The sequence below is a fragment of the Emys orbicularis genome, chromosome 2 (assembly GCF_028017835.1).
Source record: "Emys orbicularis isolate rEmyOrb1 chromosome 2, rEmyOrb1.hap1, whole genome shotgun sequence".
Lineage (NCBI taxonomy): Eukaryota > Metazoa > Chordata > Testudines > Emydidae > Emys > Emys orbicularis.
In genome coordinates this window covers 59,933,784-59,949,709 of record NC_088684.1, presented here as the reverse complement: position 1 = coordinate 59,949,709, position 15,926 = coordinate 59,933,784, and the positions used below count along the sequence as shown (strand labels likewise).

The 15,926-nt window shown below is 45.6% G+C and overlaps 1 protein-coding gene across 1 annotated transcript in view; it reads right to left on the bottom strand.

Annotated features, from left to right (window-relative positions):
• The window catches only part of SLCO5A1 (solute carrier organic anion transporter family member 5A1), a 115,586-nt gene that overhangs the window by 12,796 nt on the left and 86,864 nt on the right, over positions 1 to 15,926 (bottom strand). The window contains exons 5-7 of the mRNA XM_065399810.1: positions 15,372 to 15,570; positions 5,704 to 5,863; positions 2,142 to 2,383 (exon numbers count right to left, since the gene is read on the bottom strand). Of these exons, the coding sequence (XP_065255882.1) occupies positions 2,142 to 2,383; positions 5,704 to 5,863; positions 15,372 to 15,570 (601 nt within the window). The remainder of the gene's footprint in view (positions 1 to 2,141; positions 2,384 to 5,703; positions 5,864 to 15,371; positions 15,571 to 15,926) is intronic.

Here is a 15,926-nt window from a genome sequence, read left to right as displayed (position 1 = left end):
CCCTGAGTTCCAGGCCGCCGGGCTGAGCTCAGCCCCTGCTGGCTTTAGGGGAGAGGAGGAGCGAAGGTGGGGTCAGAGGCTGGGTTAAGGGAGGCTTAACTTCCCCTGGCCTATTATACTTGCCTCCCATGGGGAAGGGGAGGTATGGGGGCACCCTAGCTGGGGGCTACAACCATGTGCCAGGCTCCAGCTGCTAGTCCCGTCCAGGCTGGGAAGGAACAGGATTTTCTCTTCTGCAGCACGGTCTGCTCCCGGGCTGGGTCAGACCCACCTCTGGGAACATCCCGCACCTGAAGTAAGCTCCTTGGCTGCTGGCTGGGGGCCCAGGTCTGAAGACAGTGAAGCCGTGGAGTTTCATGCAGCTGGGGGAGATTCACGGAGGTGAGTCTGACCCAGCCCCTAGAGCAGCCCATGCAGGGGAAGAGGACGTCCCATCCCTCCCCAGCCCGATCGGGACTATCAGCTAGACCCTGGTGCACGGTAGGAGTCCTTGGTTGGAGTGCCTCAGCCCTGCCCCTCCCCAGCTCAGGCATTAAAGGGACTTTGGGCTGGCTGGCCGGGGGAACGGACCACGGCACACCCTGACCATGGGGCCCTGGGCAGTTGCCACCCTTAAGACCGGCTCTGCCCCTTCCCCCCACAAGTAACAACCCCCCGATACCCAGCGACCTCACTTCTGCGCTGCTGCTAGCAGCAGTACTGGCTTTAGAGCTGGCACTCAGCCAGCAGTAGCGCAGAAGTAAGGGTGGCAATCCCACGACCCTCCCTACAATAGCTTTGCGACCTCCCACCACCCCATATTGCATCAGGACCCCCACAGTTACAACACATAAAATTTCAGATGTAAACCTCTGAAACGGTGACACTGAATATTTTAAAAATCCTATGACCGTGAAATTGTCCAACATGGATCGTGAATTTGGTAGGGCCCTAGTTATGGGTATAAATTCAGTAACTCCTCACTTAAAGTCATCCCGGTTAATGTTGTTTCGTTGCTGATCAATTAGGGAACATGCTCGTTTAATGTTACGCAACGCTCCCTTATAACGTTGTTTGGCAGCCGCCTGCTTTGTCCACTGCTTGCAGGAAGAGCAGCCCGTTGGAGCTAGCTGGTGGGGGCTTGGAACCAGGGTGGACCGGCAGCCCCCCTATCAGCTCCCCGCTCCCCTAAGTTCCCTGAGCAGCCGCTCAGCAGGCTATCAATTGTCTGGCAATTCAGCTGTCCCTCCCCTCATTGCCATGTGCTGCTCCTGCCCTCTGCCTTGCAGCTGCTCCCGGGAGCCTCCTGCTTGCTGTGGGGGGAGGTAAGAGAGGAGCTAATGTCAGGATGTCCCCCCTGCTCCTGCCCTCCTCTTACCCCATCTCCATAGAGCGGTGGGAGGGGGGGCACGACAGGTCTCAGGACGGAGGGAGCTTGCTGGCAGCAGCTGCTGTCTCAACTTCCTGATCTACTTAAAAAGGCAATATACTAGAGTGGTGTCAGCGTACTTAAAGGGGCAATGCGCATCTCTCTCTCACACACACACACAGGGTATGTCTCTGTCTGCCATGCTGTCTCCCCTCCCTCCATTGTGCTGCCTTGAAGAGTGTGAGGCTACATTAACAACAATGTGTTAACCCTTGAGGGCTCAGCCGAGTGCTAGATCATCATTTAGCAATAAGGCATTCCCCGGGAAATATCCCACCCTCTTCCACCCTCTGCTCTGACTTCACCACCTCACCAAAGCTTCACAATCATCATTGCTGTGTACAGTATTAAATTGTTTGTTTAAAACTTAGTGTGTGTGTGTGTGTGTGTGTGTGTATATAAATAATATAGTCTTTTGTCTGGTGAAAAAAATTTCCCTGGAACCTAACCCCCCCATTTACAGTCATTCTTATGGGGAAACTGGATTCGCTTAACATCGTTTTGCTTAAAGTCGCATTTTTCAGGAACATAACTACAACATTAAGTGAGGAGTTACTGTATAAGGGATCAAATCCTTAACAAGTGTAAATGGGCATAACTCTGTTGACTTGAATAGAGTTGCACTGCTTTACACCTGCTGTGGGTCTGGCCAACAGTCTCTCTTATGTGATACAAACACTGTACTGATAGGTATAATATATGTATCTAGATAGGTATACAGCTAGATTCTTACCTGAGTGTCACTATGATTGCCGATGGCTGGGCACATGCTGTTATAAGGGTTACTATGAACAGAAATATTAGGAATGGGATAAGTGTACTGCAGGTCCGATCACACTTCCCAGAAACAGCATAGCCATTCTCATTCAGGTATGTTTTGACAATAACCACCCTGAGCTGTCCGCGCTGTCCCACAGTTGGTGGAGTGATAACTTGGCGGCTTTGGACACAGGCACATTCAGTATAATTTCTTACCTGAGAGAAGCAAAGAGGAGAAACATAAAATATTGCAATTAAGATTTTTGCCCCTTCAACCAAGACAATGTGCAATATTTACCACATATCTGTAGTGAAGAACTACCACTTAAAAAGGAGTTCTGTGCTTAAGAGATTATCCTAGTTTTAGGCAGGGCTGGGGATAATGCTCCTATTATTAAGTTTGCTTGACACTTCCCATAAGTCACTTATAACATTGCCAAACTTTAACCCTTTGTACTGAAACTTTCCATGCTGTCTGCTTCAGGCTGGATTTTTTGGCAACTCTCAGCCAAAATGGTTTAGCCGTTTCTGAGAATGAGGCGAGGGAAAAATACGTGTTGCCCACATTAAACATTCCTGTGATCTTTTCTCTGAACAGTTCTAGTGTCCCCATGCTTTTGAAGACGGGATTTGAAATTTGGCAGGGATGTGGCCTTTGTGTGAGGGGTATGTCTTCTGGCCTCTCTGTAAGAATCTATCCTCATCTCACCAAGTGATAAAGCTTTGAAATATCGCAGTTTGCAGTTCAAAATCACAGTTGAAAAATCTCCGAAGAGTACGTCTTCATTCAGCATGCTCCATCCCCTCACAGCTTCCTTGACCAGATTACACATGTGCCTTCCCCATAGAGCGACTGAGCAGTCTCCAGCCGAGGACTACAGAAGTAATGCTGGGCTTTCCCTGTCATGGCTGCTCTGGCTACTTCGGGCTGGGGCTAGGCACTGGAAATGAAAGCAGAGAGTCTGGGGCTGGGAGCTGGTCAGGGAAATGAAAAAGGATACTGAAAGTGAATGCTGAGCTGGAGGAGGTTGGAGACTGGGACGAGGAACCAGCGGGGGGTGGGAGGGTGGAAACAGATCTGACAAGGAGCTGAGGAGTACAGGGAGTGTATGGGAAAAGAGACTTGGACAAGGAGCTAGGGAGGGGAAGATGCAAAGAGACGGGAGGAGGAAGACTGAAGAGGGAGATTAGAACTGGGAGCGAGTAGAGGGGGGAGAGGGGAAATAAAACTGTCTGTCAAGGAGAGCAGGATGAGATGAAAAGCCTGAGGAGAGGAGAAGGGTACTATGTGGCAAGGAGAATGGGGCTTGGACAAGGAGTCAGCATCAGGAAAGTGACAGGTCAGGGACAGATTGGAGGAGATGAAGTAGAAGAGGTCAAGTTTGTGGGGGAATGCGCAGAAGTCTGCCCACTGGAACACATTCCCCTCCAGAGCCTGGATTGTGCGGAGGATGGGGACGCTCCGGCTCGCTCGGCCTTTTTTCCTGGTAGCCAGGCCTGGGCGGGGAGCTGAGGGGGCAGGCTGCTGCCACCCCCAGCCGGGCTCTCCATGCTGCACAGAGTGGCCACTATCAGCTGGCATGCAAAGCAACTCCATACCGCCCCCTCTGCTCCCCACCCAGGCTGAGCAAGCCGAAAATGTACCGGGGGGAGGCACAACGGGAGGAGGAAAGAGTGCCCCCCAGCAGGCAAGAATTCTGGCAAGAGGAGTGTGGCAGCCCCAGGCCAGATGCGGGGGAGGGGGGACTGGCCCAGAGTCACATGTGTCCCACTCCTGTGGCCCCAGCCCTCCAAGAGCTGGCGGGATTGGCTGCTCTGACTCAGGAGGTGGGACTGGAAGGTTCCTCCCAGAGGCGCTATGTGGGGCAGTCACATGCCCCCCCCCCTTTACATTGTGCCCTCCTAGTATCAGCAGACATGAGTCATCTCTGAGTGGCAGAGGTCTTTTTGATGGATCTAAAGTTTTCAGCTCTGCTGATGATCCATGTGGGTGTCACTATGGAAGGATGGAATAACTTTTTTCAAAAACAGGGAATTTTACACACACACACACACACACACACACACACACACACACACACACACACACACCTATGTTAAAAGAATATTGGTAAGGTTGCAAAATAAAGTAATCAAAAGTTAGGAAATGCCAGAATTAAGGATGACTGTACAATCTTAATTTAGCCCCCTTGTGTGTATGCATTATGATACAGTCTTTAATTACATGATCGTATACTACTTTTTTCACATAAACTTGATGTCATAATGGACATTTTCTTAGTATCATTTATTGCAGTTAATAGCTTGTTTAACCCACTTGAAATTCATGGTGAGAGGTAAGCATTCTCAAAGTTCCTCATGATTAAGTGAATTAACAGGTCTATTTTAATAGTATGTGAAAAGCAGCAAAGGTCAGAACTATGAACTGTATTCAGCAAAGCACTTAACCATATACTTAAGACCCACTGAAACCAATGTGACTTAAGAATGTGCCTAAAGTTAACTACACATGTAGTGGCTATTGTGAATCGTGCCTATAGCAGTTGGTTACCAAAAAGTTGTTTCCCCTCCACCTCGCAATATCTTGTAAAAGGAAGCTTTCAATTTTATCTGCACTGGATGCAATGATTATATGGACCTTCAACTTCAGAACTGTTCTGTCAAAACAAAATATCAAATTATCATCCTGGGACTGACAGTTCTCATGTTTCACTGACTGGGCATAAATGTGTAAGGCAAGAGTGTGACATGTAATGAATGTGGTTTCTAGATGCTGAAAGCAAGGCAACATTGTTTCATACTATTTCCTATCTTTTGTCTTTATTCCGCTTTAACAGACAATACTTTATAGAAATGTTTGGTCTTACGTTCTCTTCTGTGTGTAATACCGAATGAATTCCAAAGCCTTGGGTTTTTGGCAGCCCAAAGCATTCTGTTGACAACAGGGACAGATTCTACTCCTCACCAGTTTTCCTGTGCACTGGCCCAGAAACTAAGTTTCCAGTCACCAAGTTTCCTTTGTATTTTTCAATCTGTGACCAGGCAACCCCCAAAGAAGCATTCAGCTTCTACAACCCAGTGAATGTAGGACATGAGCAGAGGCCCAGGCCATCTATGCAGACACTCTGTGCTTGTGCTGCAAACCCAGCCTCCCTGCCACCCTGCCACGGTGGAGTACAATTCCTACAAGTGCCATGGTCCCATGGTCATTTCCAAATCATCCCTTTGGTTGGAGGTAGTTCACTCGGTGTAAGTTAATGTCGATATAGTTAGTGTTAACTTATGCTCAAAATTCCCACATTGCTGAAGGCTGGGATGATACCATGGACAGCTGGTGTTCCTACCACCTTGAAACATGGAGAAATTCATGCACATGGGGCTCTTGTGGGTAAGATTCTCTGAAGCTAGAAAGAAGCGTGCCTTGGAGCTGGTACACTCCCCCTTTCTGTACCTATCCACTCCAGCCCAGATCTGCTGATCTTTGGCCCCCCCAGTATAGATTTACATCATTTTGGATGGGTTTGTTATACACTCACCCCTGTGCTATGATTTCCACCATTGATGCAGCCGGCCAGACACGGATTGAAGTATGTTATTCCATCTGATCCACAGACAGGCTCGTACTCATGAATTTTGCATCCACAGTTGACATTACAGCTACCTGTCAGATTTCTGTGTGCCATAGTAAGTGTAGGACTGAGGAGAGGAAAAATAGATTACATTAGAACAGCATGTTAAACAAGTATGTGCAGAGAAACTACCCCTTTCGACTCTCCTGTAGTTGTTTTAGTATTAGAAAGGTTGCATGGACACTAGTTATTTATTTGGATGTGAGTAACATAAAAGCATGCTAATCCTGGTCTCTAGGCATCAGTGACTTTAATTGAAAACAGCAATGAAAAAATCATTACAAAACTGAAAGAGCACATCTCCTTCCAGATACCACCCACCGGTCACAAACCATCATGATTATTTATATTTTGTACTGCAGTATGCCATAGAATCATAGAACTGGAAGGGTCATCTAGTCCAATCCCCTGCACTCAAGGCAGGACTAAGTATTATCTAAACCATCCCTGACAGGTGTTTGTCCAACCTGCTCTTAAAAATCCCCAATGATGGAGATTCCACAACCTCGCTAGGCAATTTATTCTAGTGCTTAACCACTCTGACAGTTAGGAAGTTTTTTCCTAATGTCCAACCTAAACCGCCCTTGCTGCAATTTAAGCCTTTAAGCTTCTTGTCCTATCCTCAGAGGTTAAGAAGAACAGTGTTTCTCCCTCCTCCTTGTAACAACCTTTTATGTACTTGAAAACTGTTATCATGTCCCCTTTCAGTCTTCTCTTCTCCAGACTAAACAAGCCCAGTTTTTTCAGTCTTCCCTCATAGATCATGTTTTCTAGACCTTTAATCAATTTTGTTGCTTTTTGGACTTTCTCCAATTTGTCCACATCTTTCCTGAAATGTGCACCCAGAACTGGACACAATACTCCATGGAAATCTTAATCTCCCAACCCAGCACGTTCCCAAAAAAGCCTCAACTGCCTTAGCCCTCTCTAAAAACCTCTCTTAAACAAAGGATTTTGCTGTGTGCCCTGAAGGTCAACAGATTGTTTTGGGTTGGTGGGGTTGAGTGGGAGGGGAGTGGATGCCAGAACAGAGGAACACACAGAGAGCTTTGTGCCAGCAGCAACATCTCTTATTTGCCAAAGAAGCCCCAGCCAATTTCGGCTGCAGCAGAATGGCACAGGGATAGAGACAATCTCTGATAGGCAGGTCCTAGGCCATTTAGATCTTTAAATGTCAGAACCAACACCTTAAATTCCACTCTGAAGCCAATAGGCAGCCAGCAGATCCCAGAGCACTGGCATCACGTGCTCATGGCAGGAGACTACACTGAACAAGCAAGCTATCCCACTGTGCATCAGTTTCAGTGTCTGAATGGATTTAAGATGTAGTCCCACTAGAGTCCATTGTTGCAGCCCATTCTAGAGGTGATCAAGGAGCAGACGGCAATAGCACAGCCCACATCCGAAAGGAAAGGTCACAGCCTCTCAGCCAGATGGAGACAGAAAAAGCAGTCCAAGTCAATGCTGCTGTTGGATTATTTAAATGTAGACCCCACCAAAATGTCAACTGTGTTTACAATTGACGGCCAAATACCTTCAATCAGAGTGGGGGCTGATATAGCCTCCTTCAACTCATCCAGTTGCTCCCCCAACCACCATAATCACCTCAGTCTTATCCAGACTGAGTCTAAGTCATCCATGACTCATTCTCACCCAGACACTGGGAAAGACACTTGGCCACATTCTGCGTTGGGCAAGATATAGCTATAAAGCTGGGTGTCACCAGCATATTGAAAAACACTTCAACCCACATCTAGTTATTAACTGTCTTAGGAAGAAAAAACAGAGTAGATCATTGTGGTAGCCTATTGGAACCCTCCAGGTAGAAGAGCAAGGGCCCAACACTATCCTCTAGGAGCTGTCAGCGACAAAGGCACAAAGCCACTGAAGAGTGGCCCTGTCCACTCCCAGCACAGACTGCAATCATGTCAACACTTCATCACTGACTGGAATGAAAGCAGCTGGGAGATCTAATAATATCAACATGAACACCTGGTCTTCATCAATGCCAAGAGAAGGTCATCAGTCAATGCAACAATGTTATTTTGCATTACGAGGTGCTGCAATTGTGTCAACAACATGTGTGTAATGTAAGATGAGGGCATGGTGTGTAATATGAAGAAATTACAAAATGGGACTAGCTTTCAGAGATAAGTACCAGAAATCACTGAATGAAAGCAAAGGTGGAAATAGGATTATAAACAGTGAGTATAGAGCAGGGGTAGGCAACCTATGGCACGCCTGCCGAAGGCGGCACGTGAGCTGATTTTCAGTGGCACTCACACTGCCCGGGTCCTGGCCACCACTCTGTGGGGGCTCTGCATTTTAATTTAATTTTAAATGAAGCTTCTTAAACATTTTAAAAACCTTATTTACTTTACATACAACAATAGTTTAGTTATATATTATAGACTTATAGAAAGAGACCTTCTAAAAACGTTAAAATGTATTACTGGCACGCGAAACTTTAAATTAGAGTGAATAAATGAAGACTCGGCACACCACTTCTGAAAGGTTGCTGACCCGATATAGAGAAACAAAGTTTTTTTAAAAAGAGTCTTTATTATAAAAAGCCTTTGTCATATCAATTTAAATTAGACACTTCTTGGAAGAGCTAAGAGGATAAAAGGAACAGACGCTTACTCCGCTCTTCCTTATTAATGAGTAAGTATAAGATATAATGATTTAATTTGTTTGCTAGACAGATTTATTTGAAAAGACATACAGGCTGGGTGGATGGGGGAGCAGCTCCCTGTACAGTGACCCCTCCTCCTCCTCCCCTCCTCCCCCCGCAGCTGAGGAGCAATGGGGGCAGGAAGCGAGGGGGAGGGGTCACTGTACAGGGAACTGCTCCCCCATCCACCCAGCCCGTGTGTATCTGGACCTCCCTCATACTCAGCCCCCCCCAGCTGAGCAGTTGCCCTGACCTATGATAATATTACAGTGTTTTACCTCTGGGTTACTGCCTGTAACTTTAAAATGATGATGTGAGAGGAGGAACTGCCCTGAAGATACAAAAGTCTGAATCTCCCCCATTTGCATTAATTGACCTACCTCAACAAATTACGGTGGGTTTTTCGACTTGACCCCTCAACATCTGGCTGCATAAAGAAGTTCTCACTTCTCCATTCCCTCACACTCACCCTGTATAGCACAGCACCAGGTCACTCTATCTGCTTGACAGGCTTGCTAGGGGAGACGCATATGGTGTTCACGTCTATATCTTTTTTACCTTCAACCCTCCCTCAGTGTTAACTTGCCTTTCCAATAATGAAACACCAAGGGAGCATCTCAGGGCTGCACTGGAGGCAGAGATCTCTTTGGTGCTGATTCATCTGTGCACACCCTATCTCCATCTCACATGCTGCCTCCAAATATTGTAGACTTGTAGAATATCAGGAGATGCTGTATTTCTGCAGGTCTCCTCAACCATCCCTCCCTTACTGGGGATTATTTTGTTTTCTTGAAGCTGAGCTATGTTTCCAGAAAGCTGTTGGATGAAAATACTCAATTCATTCTGACTGTTGTTGGACACTATGTCTGAGGAGTGGTCAACTCTACTGGTTTAGGCTGTTATGGCTGTGCATCAGTCCAATAACCTAAATTCTTCCCAGTATCCCACCCGCAACTAGAGGCCTTAAGCTGCCAACGAAGTCTGGCACATGCACATTTTAAAATTTGGTCAAAAATAACAGCATTTCCTGAATTCGTCTTTCAGTTACAAATTACTCCTCTGCTCCTTTCATTAATATGATTAGCTGCAAGTCTGAGACATGTACACACCAGAGATAAATCCCAGAATTCCATTTGATAAATTGCATTGGTTAACCTCTCAAAGGACTGTTCTATATCTCATTTCCACTTATATAATTCTGGCAGAATTAATTAGGAGAAGAGCTTTAGACAGACTAATGATAAAGGGGAATCTACTTTCTAACAAGGATTTTAGTTTTGATTTTTCTTTCTCTCCAACTATTAGTCTATGGGAGGGAGAAGTAAGAGGGGAGAAGGAAGTTGTAGAGTCTAGAGTTTTAAGAGTTGTGGGGCCTCTTATTATTTATTCATACTGAGGGATACACAATCAGGGATTGGAACTCCTTTGTGTTAGGCAATGCGCACACACGCACACCCTCAACCCCCACAAGATGGCCCACAGAGCTTACAATTGAAGTAATCCACAGATAAATCCAAAATATAGGAAAGCATTGATGTTATCTCCTAAACAGCAAATGGATTTGTATGTGGTTTCATTTTTATTTACTTAGATTGCAGTAGCACATATAATGTACTAAGGAGGTTCCAAGCACAAAGAAAACATAGTTCCTGCCCCGATTAGCTTACAGCCTAAAAAGTCTTCAATCTAAAAACTGGGATAAAAAGTGAAAAGGAGAAGCCTTGGCTACGTAGCAAAAACATTTCTGTCATGATTAAACTAACCATCATCCCAAAATAATGAATAAATTGGATCCACTGTTTAAAAGGCTGCCAAGATCATGCTGGGAAAATTGTGGTTTTGAGAAATGTTTGAGTAATCCATTTGCACAGAAGGATGTTACATGACTGGCTTCTTCAATGCTTCTTCCTTGTACATCATGATTCTCTCATAGCCAAACTACCAAGCGTTCTTTTGAAATGGCAAAGAGCAAGGAGAAAAGCGGGGGAAAGGCTGGGTTTAGTTACTGAACCTTTAGGGTGTAGAACAGTAGTTCTCAACCAGGGATACGTGTATCCCTGGGGGTTCATAGAGGTCTTCCAGGCAGGGCAGGCTCTAGCTTTTTTGCTGCCCCAAGCAGCAAAAAAAAGCGCCGCCCCCGAGCCCCCCCCAGCCGAGCGCCGCGCCGCCCCCCCGCCGAGCGCCGCCGGAACACATACCCCCAGAGCGCTGCCCCCCCCCGCGCCGCCCCCCCCCGCCGGAGCCCACCCCCCCCTGCGCCGAGCGCCGCCGGAACCCCCCCCAGCCGAGCGCCGAGCCGCCCCCCCCACCCCGCCGAGCGCTGCGCCGCTGGAGCCCGCCCCCGCCCACTGCCGAGCGCCGCCGGAACCCCCCTTCCAGCGCCGTGCCCGCGCCGCCCCCCCCCCGCCGAGCGCCGCGGGCCGGAGCCCGCTCCCGCCGACTGCCGCGCGCCGGAGCCCGCCCCCGCCGACTGCCACGCGCCGGAGCCCGCCCCCCCCCCGTGCCGAGCGCCGCCGGAACACCCCCCCCAGCGCGAGCCCCGCGCTGCCCCCCCCGCTGAGCGCCGCGCCGCTGGAGCCCGCCCCGCCGAGCGCCGCCCCCCGCCGAGCGCCGCCGGAGCGCCCCCCTCGTGGAATGCCAAGCCGCGCTCCTCCCGCCGCCCCTTACCAGGTGCCGCCCCAAGCACATGCTTGGGTGCCTGGTGCCTGGAGCCGGCCCTGCTTCCAGGGGGTACATCAAGTCATCTAGATATTTGCCTAGTTTTACAACAGGGTACATAAAAAGCACTAGCGAAGTCAGTACAAACTAAAATTTCATACAGACAATGACATGTTTATACTGCTCTATACTATACTATATACTATACACTGAAATGTAAGTACAACATTTATATTCCAATCAATTTATTTTATAATTATAAGGTCAAAATGAGAAAATAAGCAATTTTGCAATAACTGTGTTGTGACAGTTTTATATTTTTATGTCTGATTTTGTAAGCAAGTAGTCTTTAAGTGAGGCGAAACTTGGGGGTACACAAGACAAATCGACTCCTGAAAGGGGTACAGTAGTCTGGAAAGGTTGAGAACCACTGGTGTAGAAACCTTGTCATGTGGCAGTCAGTTGCAGCTAGAGTTGGAGTGAAGGTAGGAATTATGTGGTTTTTATCTAGGTTCATTTTTTGTTGTTCTGATCCACTTCGTTTTGATTGGTTGACTGGATTGAGAGAGACATAACAACAGCAAAACCTGATGCTTGGGATGGGAAGTTGAGATTTTGTTGTGTATTATTTGTCCCAAAAATCCAACAAACCAATTATATCTTTCAAATTATCTACAATAACTTTAACTGCTCCAGGACAATAGAAGAGTATAACCAAAACCAGCCAGTTTTGTATCATTTTACATATCATAAAAAGAGGGGATGGAATTAAACTAATACAGGGACTTTGGTTGCTGATAAGCACCCTGGAAACCTATCCTAGCTATTCTCTCTCCCTGTACACATCAGCCTTTTCATTCATTGCCACAAATAAAAGAAGAGTCTCTTTGCAGCTATTTTGATTATTTTCAGGTAAGACAGTTTAATGTTCACGAAATACAAGAACGGCTTTCTGTAGAGCAGGCTGGAAGAGGTCTGTGTTCAGCCTGGATCAGATCACAGACCTGCCCAGTGCTCGCCCTCTTCCCATCTGCCACAATTCCTGACCCCACAGCGGACTCCCTATGAGGTTCCACATAGGGGTGGGATTGCGCTATGGGGCACCTCCCCTTTCTGAGTGGGAGGGTGAGGCCTATGTGCAGTAGGACCCCTCCATGCATGGATTTGAGGAGTACAATCTGCTCTTAGCTATTTTTTTTCCTCTTTATTACACAACATCTTCAAATATTCCAGATATCTCAGGACAGAGACTACTGCAGTTCATATGCTCTCACTTCTGCCCTCCTCACAGGGGTGTGGCAAAGCTTAACTCGTAAATATTTGTAAAGGGTTTTGAGATCTTCCTATGGAGTGTACTATTGGTTTGATTCTGTGAGATGCTGTGCACATCTGCAAGGGGCTGAGCTCCTTTCACCCCCACTGCAGTCAGTTGGAGCTGAGGGTGCTCAGCACCTCATAGGACTACTCAGAACCTTGCAAGTTTCAGCCCTAAAATGCTGAGCACTATCATTGTTATTATGCTTTGCAATGGCAAAAGATTTCACAGGTGTGCACTGTGGTTAAAAAGCAAATCTGTTCATCATGTATTCCCTTTGTCTCCAGGTTTTATTTTTTTGGTTTGGCTTATATGACCAAATTAAGTATCGTTCTCAGCAATTAATTCTTAAACTGTTCCAGTGGGTCAAGAAGTATATTGTAGACACTGCGACTCAGGCTGAAATTGATTAGTGACCTCATGACATCTTTTTCAATTTCAAATTGTGTGTATCTGGCTTCCATCCAAAAAAATCTCAGGGTGCATGTATCAAATACATGGTTGAGCTTTTTCTTTCAAGTATTTCATGCTCCTTATATTCAGTTTTTCTGGTAGGCAGAATTTTACTCTCCTGTTTCTCCTCTACATCTGAGTGGGAGCTGCAGGGAGCCAGCTCCCTAATTCAGAACTGCCCAGCCTGGTGCAAATAAGGGCTGCACAAGAGCATGCCTAATTTACACTGCTGGCGGAAGAGCCCTCATGTTGCATTTAAATGTTACATATGTCAGATTGTCATTAGAGGCAAGGCTAGAGTCATTCAACTGCATTGTTTAAGATGCTGAAATGTGAAATACAGAATTGCCCTGAATCTTACTGATAACCCAAGCAAGCAATGACAAATTGGCAAATGCAAAACTACCTGTGTCCAATGTAAAATTGCAGAAAATCTTTGCAAACATATTTAATCTACCTGAGCTTCCCGGTCCATTTACTGTCCGCAATTTAGAACATGCCTGGTATAGGCAGACTACATTTACATTGTGAAATATCATTACCTGCTTTCCTGAATTTTGAGAGCTGTGTTTGGTTTTTTATGCTAACTAGATACAGCTATTCACTCTCCTTTCTATTGGATGGGTGGATTATGCCCAAGCAAGAAAAAAGGAAATTACTTTGATGTGACTTTTGACTACAAAAAGAAATAGTTATAAACAGATTCTGCATTTGCTTACGAAAACGAAACACAGAGCTAGTAACTGGGATCTATTACAAGCTTAACTTTGGAGAAGGCTATATCTATTTTTGGTATCCTCAAAATGAAAAATTTCCTTTAGAAAATGTGTATATGTTTTTTTTTAAATGCTGGCATTCTTTGATGTCTGAGTAAGAGTTTCTTATTAATGAAATGGTTTGAAGCTAGATCAAATGATAACAACTGAACGAATCTGGGAGAAGTTTATCACGCCGATGACCAGGTTGTAAAGATGAATGTGGGGGTCAGCAATGCTTGTTTTATTAATCTGTATATCAACTGACTTACTATGTGGCTTTAAGTAATTCACACAGGGCCCACCCCTGCAACGTGCTGAGCACCTTCCACTTCCACTGACACTGATGAAGTCCCAGTGACTTCTTTTCTCATTTTGATTTCAATGGGAGTTAACAGCAATCAATACTTTCAAGGATTCAGCTTTTAATATGCCAACCACCATGTCTAAATGAGAAAGTTGCGTGGGTTTAACTAAAGGTGTTACTTTAAACCTCTTTAGTTAAAGCCAGCGGAGAAGGCTTATTTCTGTTTAATTGAAGTCAATTAGATATCAGTTTAGGCTAAACCGCTACAAGCTGTTCTTAAAACTGAAATAAGAGTGTCCACACAGGGGTTTGCACTGGTTTAACTACATCAATTAAAAAAACAATTTAAGTTAAACCAGAGCAACGTACTCATGTGGACAAGCCCTCAGTTCTCTTGTTTGTGACAGCGGGGCCATAATACTTACTTCACAAAACTGAAGAAGGAGCAGGTTAGTTACATTTCATCTGAAAGATTTAGAACAAGGCAGTTTTTTGTTCACTTGTATTTCTTCATTTTACTGCCAGCGGGTGTAACAGCATTTCAGCTGAAGACAGATAACCTATGCAACCCCTTCCTTGCTAAATAATGTACCTGTAGTTTCTGTCCCCATTTCCTGCTTCTTCAGCCAGGCAGTATGACACGATGGCACCTCCCCAAGATCATTTCACTCTACAGCCTGACCCTCAGCACTGGCCCCTACCTATCTGAGTCAGAATCAAGGAGGGCTGTGGCTTAGGAAACAACAGGCCAGCTTTACAACAATGGAGGATCCCCCTGCATTTGGTTGCTTCTTCAGGGGCTGATTTCCCCGGCTCCATGGCTAGATTCTGCTGGCAGTGAGGTACAAAGCAGACACATAACACCACAAGAAGATGGGACTCAGTATTTATTTTCTTATTTGAATTTTTTTTCTATTTTGTTCTTTCTTCCTTTTCTCACATTCCCCCTTTCTGTTTTGCATGTGGTCTATTCTCTGTCCCCTCTTTTACCCCATTTTTTTATTGAATAGTTTTCTCTCCTCCTACTCTGCTTTCTTCATGGTGTCTCCGAGTGGAACACAAACCCACTAGTGCTGAAGTTCAAAACTGAACTTCCAAACCCAAGATACTTGAATGGGTTTGATATCAGGCAAAATAAGTTCAACCATCTATCCCCTTCAGGCTCAGGCAGGACCAAGAATACCTAGGCCACCCAAATGAGTGTTTGATAGGCTTTCATTGTCAATCAGCTATAAAATAAAAGAATGTTGGCCATACAGTTAAACCATGTATTTATCTGACTGTGTTCACCAAGTTCTTGTTTGATGAATGGACTTCAAAAATAGCTCATTTTTAAATTAAATAAAATAGCTAGATTTCTAGCAGGCTTTTGCAAATAGCTGGCATTGCAATCATTGATTCAAAGACACTTACCCTGTTGTGTATGGGATATTTATGCCCCCTAGATTAATGCTGTCACATCCAACAATGAAAAGCGTTGAAAAGCACAGCAAAGACACACCGCTGCAAATCATAGCCAGCTTCGCAGACTCTCTTGCACCAAGTTTGAGCTTTTTAATAATGTAGCCACCTAGCACAATGCCAACACCAGCACTTGGGACAATAATCACACCTGTTTGGAGGAAAGTGAGATGTAAGGTTAAAACAGGAACTGTGGAGAGAGAATAGAAAATAAATATTGGTTTCACCCACTAATTAGATTATGACAAATTCCACAATATGGCCCTCATTGACTAATTCACTACCAGCAAACTGAGTCAGAATTTTTAGCGCTCTGGGACTGATGTCAAAGGATTAATAAAAGCTTCTTTATGATTTTCCCGGCAGCAGAAAAAGAAAAATTGCATATACAAGCAGAAATATTGATTTGTATTTATTTCAGAGTGGGCTGGCTACTGGTGGCAGGGAATCGAAACATAGCTGCACAGCACAAAGACCCCAAAGATTACAGGGCAGGCGATGACAGGA